Here is a 15,222-nt window from a genome sequence, read left to right as displayed (position 1 = left end):
ATCTCAAGGTGGTATCTTAAAGGAAATCATAAAAGACGTTGAACCATTCTTTTTTAGATTTTTGAGATGTTTGCTTCACAACCACTTCAACTTCCACAGAATCAAAATTTGATCTTGAGTTAAAAACCATTAAGAGTGCGCATGAGAAGCCAACTTTCACTACACAGTATTCAACGTCCACAGCCACAGAGAGACATCTCTCCCAAATACATTAGGTCAGACAGTGAGACACGGGAAGACAGTCCTAGTTAAGACGCCTCTTATCAAGAAGGCAGGGAAGATGGCAAAGGCCTTCTTCCCCAAGAGTCATGTTAGTCAAGTCTTGCTCACAATGTATCTGGCCCAATGTTAACTCGCTGTTTTCTGAGTATTGGTACTCAGCCTCCTGTCCCCTTTGGCACTGCAAAATGCCTCACCAATGCTCTGTAGAGTTAATAGTGTCAGGAACTGAGACCCACCTCTACTCCGTGTTAACACAAAACATGATAGGTTAAAACGTTAGTTTGATTCAAGGGGTCGCCATGCCTTGATTATTTCTCAAGAGGAATGATAAACACAGAAATAACTTCCCTGAGACTCAATTTATCACTTTAAAAAAATAAAGAGAGGGAGAGTGGGAGGAAGAGCACATCCTTTAAAAAAAAACAACCCAGAGATCACAGAGAAACAGGGCAAATCTGAAAATGCCAGTTATTATGCTTTGAAGAATACAACCTGGGAACAGAACTGATGGGGGAGAGAATGTGATATGGGTGCTGCCATTGGAAACTGTGTCTTATCTTATCTTATCTTCCATTCCAAACAGGAAAGATTTTCCAATTTCCAGGTTTTTCTCCCTCCTTCACTGCAGGGCACCATCGATACCAGACAAACGTTTATTTTGGCACAGATAAAGAATAGATTTTGATCATCTCCTCAATGCCCAAATTTCCCCCAATTGAAGGAATGAAAGAAAAAAAAATCTAGCCTTCTGCAGACCCTGGGTGCACAGGAATATGGATTTACAAAATACCTGGCTACACTGAGTCAATAAAACTCATTTTGAAAATGATACCCACGAACACGATGAACTGTCGGATGATAAGCAGAGCAGGGAAGGCATTCAAACGCCCATTTTGAGAGTCTTTGTTTTCATTCTCCCTTTCAAAACTCATCTCTTAATTTTTTTTTTTCAGATATGCACACACACAAAACCCTCACTGGAGGAGGATTTTTGCAAAACATTTTAAAGGGCCAGGCTGTGATGGGGGAAAGCAAAGGACACACAGCAGTCATTCCAGAGCCTCGGATTCACCTGGGTCCAGAGTAAGGCCTCCCCCTCGCACGGCAATCTGAATTTCATACTGAGGGTCACAGCTTCTCTTTGAATTCCCAGCTCATGTCGCTATGTGTTGCCACCTTGATGCTATTTAGACAGTTTTCTTTTAACGCTCAGACACTGAACTGCTCTCCTTTAAACAGGCTTTTATTTGACAAGAGTGTGTTCCCTCAGATCTGAAGCCCCACTAACCGGGCTACAATTGTATCACGTTCTGCTGTAATCAACCATGTTGTAAATTTCAGCAACGTTCCATCGACACACATTCGAAAGAGTAAAAACCGCACAGAAAGAGTTGAGGGTCACACAGCTCAGAACATGAAAAGCAAAACTGTTCTCTGCCTAACATCTAAGGAAAGAGAGCTTTGAATTCCAGCTCGCGAGCATAATTATTTTCTGTTTTAAACGTTTAACCGCGTGCTGCTGCCGTATCCTTGCTGAGACCCAGAATGAAAGCTAGAAAACTAAGAGCCCTACTGTATGTTCTTCGTTCCCAGCAACGGTCCTAGGAGAAAACCTTATTAATGAGCTTGCAAACGAGCACCCAACAGGGAAATGTCACAAACAAGAGCGGCTAATGCCCCAGAAAATCAAATAACTGAACACTTGGCTGATTGTGGTGCCTTTCATATTTATAATAAAAAAAAAGGGAGGGGGGGACATTAATTCACTAATTCTGAGAGGTCAACACCTTGCTGAACAAAACAACTCATTTATTTATGTTCAGAAATCTCCAGATGATAAATTACATTGATGTTAATCACTTCAATGCATACTACACAATTAATATCTGTACTCACCAAAAACTTAAGGATTATTAAAAGTATGACAGCATACACATCTGGCTGATTTTTCACATAATTGGGCACAACAGTTTCTCCTGGCACCACAAATAAGTGTCCTACCAAATGAATGCTGCAAAATTTTGTGTTCAATTAATTAGGACTTAAATCCACAAGACAAAAGGGATTCCAAGTTACAGCTCAAGACCTGTCTTCTAGGCAACACGGTAGCACTCTGTGTCGAGGAGAGAGTGCAAAACTTCCCCTCATTTCCCTCCTCCTCCTTCTTGTCATTTTTCAAGTAAGGTGTTTAATGGCATACAACGTAGGTTTTCATAATTTCACTTCCTTTTTAAAAAATAATATTTCTTAAAAGGACACAGTTTATACGGAACTCAAATCCATTATCTGTCATTTTACCCTGTTCTTAGTCTGAATAATATCCATCTGTCTTCAATGAGGTAGAGAGAGATTTTCATAAACCTTTATGTAGCAAAATGGGCCAGGTTGAGCTAAGTGAAGCACTTAACACCAATGCTATCTATCAGCTGAGATTTGCCCCCAAGGTGGTCTCCTTTACCCAGAGGAGAGTGATTCTTAATCTGAGGTCCATGGACCAGCTCAGGATTTCCTGGTGATAAACGGATGTTTATCATTGAGTATAAGAAATCTTTCTAGGTGGCAAAGGAAAGGACATTAAAAAATAATGGTTATATATTGATTTTTAATGTTCATTAGCTATACTATACATAGCAATTAAAACTCATGATTTTACAGGTGTTCTTACATAGGGCTTGGCTAGGTTGAAGCAGGAAGAGGACTTAAAGAAAAATTCTAAACGAGGTAAGAACACAGATGATCCGTGGATTTGGTAAAACTTGTGAAAGTGGCCCTCGAGGAACTAAAATTAGGGAAATTGTGTAGGGTAAATAGACTCCCTAATCTGGAAGGAAAATGTGGTGAATGTTCATCTTTTCCAGTTCCACAGCTGTCAAAGGATTTTTAGAGGGGTCAACGATCTCCAAAAAGTTGAGAACTGCTGACAACTAAAAAATAATGAGCTAATGTTATTCCTCACAGGGTTTCTAAAGTAATTCACCATCCATGCAGACTGGCTGCTGAACTCGTGCATTCAAGTATCTCTTCTCTTCGCACGGCCATCAAGATATGGTGCTGCTTGTCTACGGAGAGAAGGGTCCTAGGGGAGGAATGGAACTGAACCACCAACACCGCTGGCCGAGGGCTGAGAACGCTCAAGAGTCCAGTGACTGAGTGCCTTGGGCGTCTGAGGCACGAGGCTTTTCGTTATCCGTGGCTGCTGGTGTTCAAGGGCAGTAAAGCTGGTGGGTAATGAAGTAGAGGATTCCAATTGTGTTTGAAGAAGCTACTTAAGGAATTTCTGGCTGACTTCGCCAATTTTTCAGCAGTGGGATGGAGGAATGGAGGGTAGTGGGCCATCAGCTGACTTCCTTGAGCACAGGGAGTCTTCTTTAAGATGACAAACCAGACTCTAAACTCCATTCAGATCAATAGAACGCTCTGTAATTCTTAATCTTCCTTTATGTGAAAAGACATTTTTCCTTACGTACCTTTCGAGAAATGGTGTTTCAAGGATACAATGTCTGTGTGGCTTACATTGGGTGAAAGAACAGAGAATCTCCTATGAAAAGGGTGCCATGTGAAAGTACAAAATGATCCATGGAGGTGTCTTCAGTTGAGGAAGGCGTTCAAAGTCACCTTCCTGCAGTTAAGGGCTAGCAGTACGCGTAAGACCGAGGTCAAATGGATTCAGATATGGAGTTTTACCCCTTTTCTTAGAAGGAAAAACGTCACTTGAATCTTCAAAACAAAAGGCTTTCTAAAGATCATTAGCAAGTCTTCCAAGGGGTAGGAGGTGTAGTGCTTCAGAGATTTTGCATTTGGGAGTGAGTGCAATTTTGTAGGTGGGTGGGGAAGACACTCTGGGAAACCAAAGAATTTAGGGGTGGGAACCGGGTGAGTATCTACTCAGGTCTCACAAAGGAGCTGATGTATTATTAAGGCTAATGGGCCCTTACAAGGAAAGTTAATGGATATTAAGTTTGCTTAAATGAATTACATATTAACAAAGTCACAAGAAATCTCCTATCTGCCAATTTAGATAATATCTGATCGTTTCTGTTTTCCCATTATAGGGACATTACACCACAATAGTTCTAGCGATGTGAAAATTATAAGCATGATGCCCATAATGAAGCTACATAATGAAGTAGAGGAAATGAATTAACAAGAAGAACCTGCATTATGTAATGTTAAATTGAGCCAGGCTCACAGCGGAGGCTGGAATGGGATGGTCTCGCAGAAGCAACTTTGTATAACTTTCCCTTATTTCCTGTTTTGCCCAATTTAAACAGGTGATAAAAACTGTAGTGGGATGGAGAGCGGTCCCCCAAATATACATCTACTTCCTACCCTCTGACACCCGTGACGGTGGCCTTATTTGGAAAAGGGGTCTTTGCAGATGCAATTAAGTTAAGGATATTGAACTGAGACCATTGTGGGTTATCTGGGTGGGCCCTAAGTCCAATGACAAGTGTCCTTACAAGAGACACACAGAAGAAGGCCAGGTCAAGACGGAGACAGACGGGAGTGATGTGGTCGCAAGCCAAGGAACACCCAGAGCCACCAGAAGCCAGAAAAGGCAAGGAAGGATCTTCTCCCTACAGCTTTTGGAGGGAGCCTGGCCATGCTGACACCTTGATTTCAGACTTCTGTCCTCCAGAGTGGCGAGAGAATACACTTCTGTTGTTCTTGAAGCTACTGAGTATGTGCAAATCTGTTACGGCAGCCCTTAAGAAATGAACAGAATTCTTGGAGGGTCATGCTCTTCCTTATCTGATGCCCTGTCATAGCCATCTAACCAAACTCTTGTAACATCTTCACTGTGCACCACACTCAAGTATCACCTGGAATTTTTCAGAGGCCGTGTTATAGAAGCCTTTTGATAAAAAGCGAGAAGCTGGCTACTCAGCCACAACCTTGGTGCGAGGCTTTGTGTGTGCAAAAACCAGATATCTTTTGCACAATTAGCAGAACCTAGAGGAGATAAGCTGGGGAGAGCATCTTTAGTCTCCAGGGCGCAGGGAGGAGACACTCACCACCACCCAGCTTTTATTGATGGAGCCATCAAGACCGTGGCATTGATCCCAAAGAGCGCCACTTTTAAACTCATCGTTTTAATTTAAGCTTAAAGTGGAAGAGAACGTGCAACTTACAAAAAACGCTGATGTTCAGTGGGAATAGAATCCCTTTGCTAAAAAAAATTCAGCGCTTAACGATAGGGTTAATACAGCTGGGGGGTGGAAATTACCCTAGATTTTGAAGTTGGCATAGAAATGATTACAGTCAATATTCACAAAATTTAATTAATTAAGCCATGCGCTAGAGCAGATTGGAATCATTTTAAAGTTTTACATTTGGGTTAAATGTAGTATTTTCAGAATCCTCACTGGCACTCTCTAAGATGGCAGTGTTTCAGTAAAATAATCCTTTGATTATTTTTCTACTGAGACAACAAGAGAAAAATTCTATCTAAACTATCTAAAAACATATGTATTCAATAAGTGGCTTCTGAAGTGTTTTTCAAAAACTGCTACTCTGTACCCTTAGGATAAAAGACTTGCGGTGATGCTATGGTTTAAGTGTTTGTGTCCCCCCCACAAACTTGTATGTTGAAATCTGAATCCCCAATGTGATAGGATTAGGCGGTGGGGCCTTTGGGAAGTGCCTAGATTGTGAGGGTTTCACCCTCACAAATGGGACTCATGCTCTTACAACAGAGGGTCCAGAGAGCTCTCTGGCCGCTTCCACCGGATGAAGGCGCCAGCCACGAACCAGGAGGAGGAGGGCTCTTGCTGGGACGTGGCCATGCCTGTGCCCTGACCTTGGACTTCCCAGCCTCCAAACAGCACGCAGTAAGTTTCTGTTGTCTGTAAGCCACTAGCCTGTGGGAAGTTTGCCAGGGCTGCCTGAACGGACTAAGACGGGTACTCACACTGCACCTCCAGGTACCGCTGGGTCTGCAGGTTTCCAGTGACGGCAGGGTGCTCCACTTGGCAGATCACCGGGACCCCGTCATCCTCCTTGTGCACCTTTAGCATCAGCTGACTAGTCACAGTGTACATGTCTGACCACTCCTCCACCTCCGATTTGCCTGGCGGGTACCAAGAAACCAGAGTTGAGTGAATTTTCATCTCTCTGTTTGTATATCCTCCTCCTTCCCCCAGTAGTACTATTTTAGCAAACATACTGGGAGTCACTGGGATAAGGGTACTGTGTGGGCAGATAACTGATAAAATGATAATTTCCTACTTTTCAGCCTGGCAGGATAGCATTTAAGATAAAATCAGCTGCATATATTGCATACTATTTTTATTGACATATGCTACATAATGTTTCTTCCATCTTAAAACTGACCACAAAAAGGCAGCTGAAAGTTGACCCATTTTGACATCTGACTGCTCAAGGCGTTCAGGAGGAGGGAAAGAGAACTCAAGGCCTTTCTCCCCCTACAACCACCTGAACTTAACACATCTAGGCTGTCACGCGGTTTAAAAATTCCAGGACAGCATCCAAACCCCTTCAGTCATTCAATCGGGAGTAAAGATATAAACAACCCTCTTTGCCCGCCCCCATCAGCAACAATGGAGAGGGAAAGTAACTAAACAGATTTACATAATCGAAATTGTAATTGAAATGTTCAAACTCGGAGACTTTGGGAAGAGCACAGAAAGTGCAGTGGCAGCGGAGAGAGCAGAGTAAGATATAGGCTTCAGGCCAGAAGGGAGCCACGTCCAAGAACACCCAGAAAGGGAGGGAGGAGGCTTCCGGATGGGATGAATAGGCCGAGGAGGCCCCTTTCCCGAACTCAGCACTCCCCGGGACATGACGCACCATTAACTTTCTTTTAATGTTTTGTACTTATCGGTACACATTTAATGGCTCAATTCACTTAGACAGAAAAGCAGAGGGGAAATGAGAAACTCCTTCCTTCCAAAACCATACCTAGGAAATAGGAGATGAAAACAGAGCAAGCTTTTTGAAACTTAAGCTGTTATATATAGATTTCTCTGTTTCCAGGTATAGATTTTTATATCCTCTTTCTAAAAGGACTTCTTTTCTTCCTGGCACTCTTTTATTTATTTAACAAGCAACTACAGAGCACTTACCTTAGCCCAGACACTAGCTCCATGCTTTACAGATATTCCCGCATTTCACCTTTATCAGAATCACATAAGGTATGGAAATACGAATATCCCCATTGTAGAGGAAACTGAGGCATACAGCTAGCATTTTCTGTCCAAAGACCAGAGGAGTTCAGCCCCTGAGTCCTTTGTACTGGGTACAGCTTGCAAGGCAACCTTTTGCAAAGAAAGGAATCAGAATGCCAACCTGCCTGAGAAACTGACAAGAAATGATCAACTAAGGGGTAGGCTGGATCCTTCAGGCCATGCAGAGGCTCAGGGGGCAGGTGTCTGAGGATCCAGGAATCAAGTCTGGAGGCCCAGTACTGAGGGAGTGACGATGGGATGTGGGCAGGGTTACAGGAGCTGCCCGCACTGCCACCATGGAATCAGAAGCTTTGCAAAATAACAGGCTGGTGACACGCTCATAAATTTTGCAAGAAGGGTGGTGCCTGCAAATTCACAATTAAGATAAATTCTTAGTCCGCTTAATGCAACCACCCTCGCAGGAAAAGCACACTGTCAAAACAGCTGAGAGTCCCACAGATGTTTGGATGACTCTGTAGTCACCATTCACTGTATATTTTTTTCAGTGTATAACGTGAGAATCTGGGGTCCTGACCCACCCTGGGTCACAGGGTAAAAGCAAGGAGAGCTAAAGGTACAGTCGTGGCCAGCCTGAGCTCAGGGGACACCTCGGTGGGTCTAACTGGTCTAGAGAGTTCTAGTTTACAGGTCTGGTTCTTTCTAAGCCTCTGAACAAACCTCTAGCAACACACTGCACCATGAACCCTCAAACAACAGAAGTTGGATATGAATTAGAATAATAAACTGCTGCTATGCTTTGGCCTCAGATGCATTTAGTAACAGATTACGAACTACATCTAAATGAGTATTTTTGTTTGGGGGCATATCTTGCATCAACCCTTGCATTCCGTAAAGGTATACTCTTGCGGGGATTAAGTGCCGACTGGCTACCTCAGTGCAGGGCAACTTGCATCTTACCTTTTAGCTCCTTGTTCCCTTTGAACCACCTGATGGTCGTGGCTGGCTTGCTGGCCATGGCGGTGCAGTTGACCTCAATCTCCTCACCTTCCACCGCTGTGTCTTTCTGGATATCGATCATCAGATTACGTGGTGGGACTGCAAATTAAACATGTGTGCATTTTAAACACAGAGTATATTTCTGGACATAATTCTTCTATTCATTAGAAATGAGGACCATTACTGTCAAAAAAAAGAGAAATAATAGACATGCTTGGTGGGAATTTAAAACAAACTACCACTGGAGGGAACAAAGAAGACATAGAAAGTCATCATCAAATAAAGCGAGTTATGCAAACTCACTTAATCTAGAATTTCTCCTTTAAAGTTATCTGATACAACGACCAGTCTCCCACTCCCAAGTCATCAGTGACCAAGTCATAACAATACAGATACTAGACAACTTACGAATCAGTCATTAGGAAATTGACCAGGAAGTAGATATAAAAGTCAGAGGAGTACACACTGTGGAAATTACCATCCTTATCTGGAAACTTCTGAAAAGAATCTTTCTCCTTCAACTCAACCCTTGGATTTCAATTTTCATGTGAAAGATTCCAGAGTCAACCAGCAAAGATCAAAACCGTGGAGCCCCGTAAAAGAATCACTCACCATAAACATACATGGAAAAACTGTGCCACAGAGCCAGTTCCACTCACTTAAAAATATTCAGAGACCCAGGATACGATCAGGACCTCCAATTTTAAAGTCATAAAATCCTTTAGACACGAAGATGCAGTAATACAGGAAATGCCAGTTAACTTGCAATGATTCTGCATATTTTCAACTCCAAAGCTCCAGATTTTGGAAACCAAAGGTGAGAAAGGCTATTAAGTGCTTGTAAGTAGATGCATACCTCAGAGTTAACACCTCCCTTCTCTCGGCATATTCAACACAGATGTCATAAAACGGTTAGAATATAATATTTTGAGGCTAACATGCTGAATATCCCATTGAGACTGTTTAGGATGATGGTGGTGATGAAGAGAGTGTGTTATCTGCTATGAAGCCAAGATGGCGGTGAACTTCACAGAAGGTGCAACCTTACCTTGAGAATGAGCTTCCTGAAATAAAAATCAGTGAGAATACTGAATTTAGTAGACGGAATCTAAGAAAATGTGCCCTGACCACCGTGAATAAGCAAAGACAGTTCTAAGACTTATGATTAATAAGTTTCTCAACGCAGAAGAGAAACAAGAAATTAAATATGTATAAACATGCCATCCTGATGATCAAGTTGAATAATAAATCTCTGATACAGCTTCAATAAATTATGGGATTAAACCATGTATTTGGGATTTCCAACTGTTCTAGTCCAATGTGAAAATTCTGCCCACAGGAAGACTTTTACACTGAATTGAAGCAGCTGAAAATTCCCATAGAGAATGATGGAAAAGGAAAAGGGAAATGATTTGTGTGTATGTTTCTCAGCAAGATACTTGGGGGGCTGGGGAGGGGGGTATAGCCAATAGAGTGAGAGCAGGCTTTTTCGTTGCTCCTCACGTAACAGGAAACTAACACAGTTGCTCAACTGGACGCGTTACTAAAGTGATATGGCCCCGATGAGTCGTTAAACGTGGCAAAGAACTACCCCAGTTTACATTTTAAGAAAAAAATTAGCATAAAGAGAGACAGTCTCACATCCAGTTTGGAGTTGCACATCTGCCAGTGTCTTTAAGACACAGAAAGGCGGGGACAAAAGAGCATGGGGAGACTTCAGTTAGCTATTTCCTCAACAGCTTATCCTTGCTAGATGACAATCGGGTCGGTTACAGATGTCCCTTACACGGACCTAGGGAGTTACCAGGGAATACACAGAGACTAGACGCCTGGGACCAACAAAGACTACCAAATTCTGAGTGCGGTGTAATAGGAACATCGAAAACATGCCATCGTTAGCGCAAATGTCAGAAGAAAAGACTGTTCAAGCGGGAAGAAAATAAGATCTTGGTGAGCCGTGAGGAACAGAATATGAGGCTTGGGTAAAAAGGGAAATGACTGTGGAGGAAGAGAGCTAGGAACGCCCCCCCAGCAAATGTAGGAATGGAAGTCAAACAACATTCATTCTTTTCAAGGTCCAGGCAAAAATAAAAACAGCGTGATGAAAGTAATTCCTGGTGTTGACACAGGCAGTGATTTTCAGTGGGAAATGTAACTGAGTACTGTAACTGATGGGACACGACTCGATTTAAGGAAACTCAAACTGAGTAGGGGATACTCCCGGAAGGTGGCTCTCTTAGGATGAGACAGAAAGAGGACGGGTTGCTGAAGGTGCTGTAACATACTAAGCTCTCTTCCCTGGAAGACATCACCGAATGGAACAGATCAGCTCCCGGCATGCGTGGGTAACTTTGGGCGAAACACCTTGATGGTCATTCTGCGGTAATCTGGGAACGTTCCTGACGGGAACAGATCCAGGAGTTGTTAAAAGGTTTCGGCAAATGTCAACTGTCGAGTCTCACTGGCATGAAGGCTCAAAAACCAGTCTTTGTCAGCTATTTGTTTTGTGTTCCTGGGTATCTCTCCTCCATCCTCTCCTCCTTCATGTGGAGCCTGAAGACACCTGAGAGCTCTCTCTCCTCCTCACAGGCTCCTTCCAACCGCCACAAGCTAGCCATCCTCTGTGGAGTTTCCGAGTGGAGGAAGTATTCATTCTCTCCATGAGATGAGGATGGTCGTAAGAATGATGCTGTGATCTTTCCACGTCATTGGTAATGGCTGCTGCTTCAAAGTCAGGCAGTGGCCAAGGAGTAGGTATAAATTAGGCCAGGGGAAAATTTCAATATCTCTTAGATTTTGTTTGGGGGCTGAGAGCGTGCCTGACAGCAAAGATGTCTTTATCTGGATTTCCTACCATTTGGTATTACCCATGTCAATATCTCCTCTACTGCAGCGGGTAGACCCCACCGGTCCCTAACCCTTCCTAGTGACCCCTGTGCCCATGCAGGCTCCTCTGAAGAACTGATATCACCTTTAACTTGACAGCTAAGGCAAACATGTGCAAAATGTCAAAAGTGTTGGAAAACACGACCAGTGTAGAAAACTAAAGGACTTTTTGATTGTTGAGAAAAGCATGCTGAGAAATAGTTGAATGATTCTCTTCCAAGTCCACAAACAGTTTTCTCAAGATTGTGGGCAGTGTTTCTGATCTCTACTAAGATTAGAAGAAGAAACAGTCATGTCTAGTAGGAGTTGTTTGGTTTACAAGTATAAAATAAAATCCGATAATGTGAGTCATAATGGTTTATTGATATCAGTCATAAAGCTGACGTCTCTCAGATTTTTTTAAGCGATAAAGCTTTGGAAAATGTAAATGAGGTGATCTAAGTCTGTCTTTCTGAAAGGGGATTGGAGAAGAAAATCTTAAAGTTTCTTTTGGTCTATTAATTCTCCCGTTTTCCCTTTAACTTCATAATGTCTACTTGACTACAAAAGAGGTTAGTAAAATATAAAAATCCTTTTATAAGAAAAATGAATTAAAACTGCTACTAACCAGAGAATACACTTACACATGGTCCACTAAACAGACACATTTACTAAAAACTGCCTGAAGCCATTAATGAAAATAACCAAAGATGTATCTAAGGAGGTGCATATAGATAAAAGCCTGAATGAAAATCCCATAGAGGAAAATGCTAGAAAATAGCAAAGAAATGTCAAGGTTCTTCTTCGCTAACCTCAAATCTATAAGAGTGCTAATTATAAACATTACGCCTACAACATTAAAAAAAATCCACAATATCAAGATGAATCACATTAATTACAACAAAAGAGGAGTCTTAAAGCTGATCAGTATGTGAAATCTCACTCTAAGACCCTTTAAAATAATTAGGTTCTCCTGTTCTTGGAATCTTAAGAGTGAACACTAATCTTAGAAGGACAGGGCTGTAATAATATTAGCTACTATTATCAGTAACTATATTAATCTTAAAGCAGTGTATTCTCTCTTGTTCCTCTCTGCTCATGAACAGCAGTGTAAAGAGAGTCCTCCACTCTGATCTGAAGAAACAAACTCATCACAAGTGGAGGGAGTGAATGAATACCCCAAAGGCACCCAGAGGCATGCAAAATATCACAGGAGAGTTTCCAGTTTTCACATGGAAAAGGTATTAAACATAATCATAACTAACAGACACCCAGCTCTGTGTCTTATAATGATGCTGAAATTTTTGCTGAACGCTTTGCACAGCTAATAGAGGCACATGCACTGAAATGAGCATCTTCAACCTACCAAGAAGTTTGGCAGCTGTGTGTGTACATATGGAGTCCTTTTCAGAGAACTCGAGAAAGCAATGAAGATGATGCTAATAGATCATTCTTCAGTCATTAGAATATCTGAAAACTTTAAACCTTAGAAGGAAGGGCTGAATATATGAGTATCAGTGAAAATTGTCAGATTTGGGAACATGAAAGACTCAAGCACTGATGACAACAATTTTACTCCATCAAGGGATCCTAGAATACATTCAATGGAAGGAATATTAAATGAATGCATATCTGCAAAAGAGCATCTCTAGTATTACTTTCAAGTATATTTAAGTTAATGCTTCTATGTAATACAGGCAGGGAACCTGTTACTTGCAGAATAATCAAACTTCCAAAAGGATTTCAGGCAAACACCTCTCAGAAGTCTAGTGCTGGGTGTATTCAGCCAAACTGGCCCAATCTCGTGGGTCTGAGAGCAAACCTACCAAATACCGAAAACGGACAGGCAGTAACTGCTTGCCAAAGGCCAGATATATTCCTGAAAACAAAAGATGTGCACCTTCGGGGAGGAAATTTTGAAACAGCAGCATTCAGGATTTTATTGAAAACAACCTAGATGAGAAGATGCAGAGGTTATGAGACAGAAGGGTAAGGTCTGTCCTGAAGTCTAAGTTTCTTGATTCTCACTGTGTGCTTTATAACCTGGGCAAGATGGTTAAGCTCTGTCATTATCATCTCTTTCTTTGAAATAAAGATATTCATATTTAAAGGGACATGTAGTGAAACATTCTGAAAATTCAAAATGGCGTAAGTACAGTCCATCTCACTGCCATCACTTTTGGGGACATGCCATATACAGCGGTGGGTCAATGGGAAGATGGCCAATTTGAAGTGTATGCAGCTAATGAATGACTTATTCTAACGGACAAACAGCATTTTCAAAGACTTCTACAGAAAAATTCTGGTTCATCTGCCACATACCAAACTAGTTACCCCACCAAAACCTTCCATGCTTACTATTTCTGTGGGTCTAATGTGGATCAAAGCCGCAATCAGAAATAAACATGCACACAGCATTAAACACAGACCACAGCCAAGGCAGCAGCATGGCTGGACATGAAACATGACTTTCAAAAATCAATATTCCTCCTATCAGTAACACCTATGTAAGCATTAGGGGTATGTTTTAGTTTAACAAATTAAAAAAAAAGCTCCCTATTACAGCTGTGTTTAAGTAAAGTAATGAGGCAGCAGTTCAATATGTATATCCATAAATACATACATGTTCACACACATCAAGCAAAAACGTCCTTCATGTCTGTCTATCCCCTTAATCTTCACATCATTACACTGAAAAGCTGCAGTCTGCTGCCTCAAATAGACTTTGATTCATCATCTTCCAAAAGGTGTAAATCAGCGCTCCTACCTCATGCTATAGTAAACACGTCCTTGAAAACTCAGTTTCAAAAACCCAAGTCGGTTGGTGTACGTGTTTATCTAAAAGGTGACTAATTCAGACCACCTTCAACACAGGAATATCTGCTGATGACAGCGAAATAAACACACCGGAACCCAGCGACTGGGATTTCGCTGCAAGTCACCATCTGGTCATCATAAATGAAGACACTCCACCCACGAGAGGCGCACCCAGCAGCCTGTCAGCTGTCCTTGCTTCATATCAACCTTGTCACCCTAGAAGTGCCTAATTCTTTTACGTCCAACAGTTGCAATTTGTGGCCAAGTGTGTGTTCACGGGGTATGATTTTTACAGCGTAATCTTGAGTACGAGCAATAAACAAGGCAGGAAGTCAAGCCGAAGAAAAGAAGATCAACAATATTAAACGAGATGTAACTCAGAAGGAAAAATCATTAAGCGGATTTCCAAACAGAGCTCTGCCTCGGGGTGCAGATGTGGTAGCCTGTCTCCCCCTCTCCTGCACGGGAAGGAAAAAAAAAAAAAAACTCCTGGGAATTAGAAGCAATGACATTTCATGTGGTGAGTGATTCATTTGAGGGCTCTAAATTCTCTTGATCTTTGCTTCTGAAGCTTGAGGGTTGAAACCCAAGAGCAGGTGGAATCTATAAAGACGGCTGATTGCCATTCCTTAGAGTGTTTGGCAAAATAGGCTATTTTTAAAATTCAGCAAGATGGGCGGTGATTCTTCCTAAAACAGTGAAACTTCCCATTAACCTTTTCCTTGCTGCTGGAAGCCATCTGGCAGTCGGTGCCCTCTCACTGGCTTCCCAGGATAAGCCCCGAAGCATTTCTTACCCAGGACTGTGATTGTGGTGTAGCTTTCCTGCGGGGGGTCGGTGTAGAGCTGGCAAAAGTATCTTCCTTCATCAGAAATTGAGACATTTGTCAACGACACTTTGAGTTCACTGCTCGAAAAATTCAGCAGCTGGAACCTGCTGTCCTTCAAAGCTGGGAAACAAAGCACAAAGTTAGTGATGGTGAGAGAGATGACCGGCAGTCTGTGTTCCTTCCCGAGGGGGAGGAAAGAGCCAAGTGACTAAAAAGGCAGCTACAGAGTAGATACGTGGATTTAAGTCTTTCCGCACCTGTTGGGCACTCCTTTGTATTTCTTGAATTCCTATTTAGGGCTTCTACAAAACTGCGTGTAGACACATATGCCTGCCCCCAAAGGAG

General features: G+C 42.1%; 1 protein-coding gene across 5 annotated transcripts in view; it reads right to left on the bottom strand.

Moving 5' to 3' along the window:
- The window catches only part of CADM1 (cell adhesion molecule 1), a 320,245-nt gene that overhangs the window by 53,583 nt on the left and 251,440 nt on the right, over positions 1–15,222 (bottom strand). For all 5 annotated transcript variants that reach the window (XM_072953758.1, XM_072953757.1, XM_072953754.1 and 2 more), the window contains exons 3-5: positions 14,845–14,997; positions 8,328–8,465; positions 6,134–6,292 (exon numbers count right to left, since the gene is read on the bottom strand). In XM_072953758.1, the coding sequence (XP_072809859.1) occupies positions 6,134–6,292; positions 8,328–8,465; positions 14,845–14,997 (450 nt within the window). The remainder of the gene's footprint in view (positions 1–6,133; positions 6,293–8,327; positions 8,466–14,844; positions 14,998–15,222) is intronic.

This window comes from Vicugna pacos, chromosome 33 (assembly GCF_048564905.1).
Source record: "Vicugna pacos chromosome 33, VicPac4, whole genome shotgun sequence".
NCBI classification, from domain to species: domain Eukaryota; kingdom Metazoa; phylum Chordata; class Mammalia; order Artiodactyla; family Camelidae; genus Vicugna; species Vicugna pacos.
The sequence above is the reverse complement of the archived record's forward strand: the minus strand, read 5'-3'. Positions and strand labels throughout refer to the sequence as shown.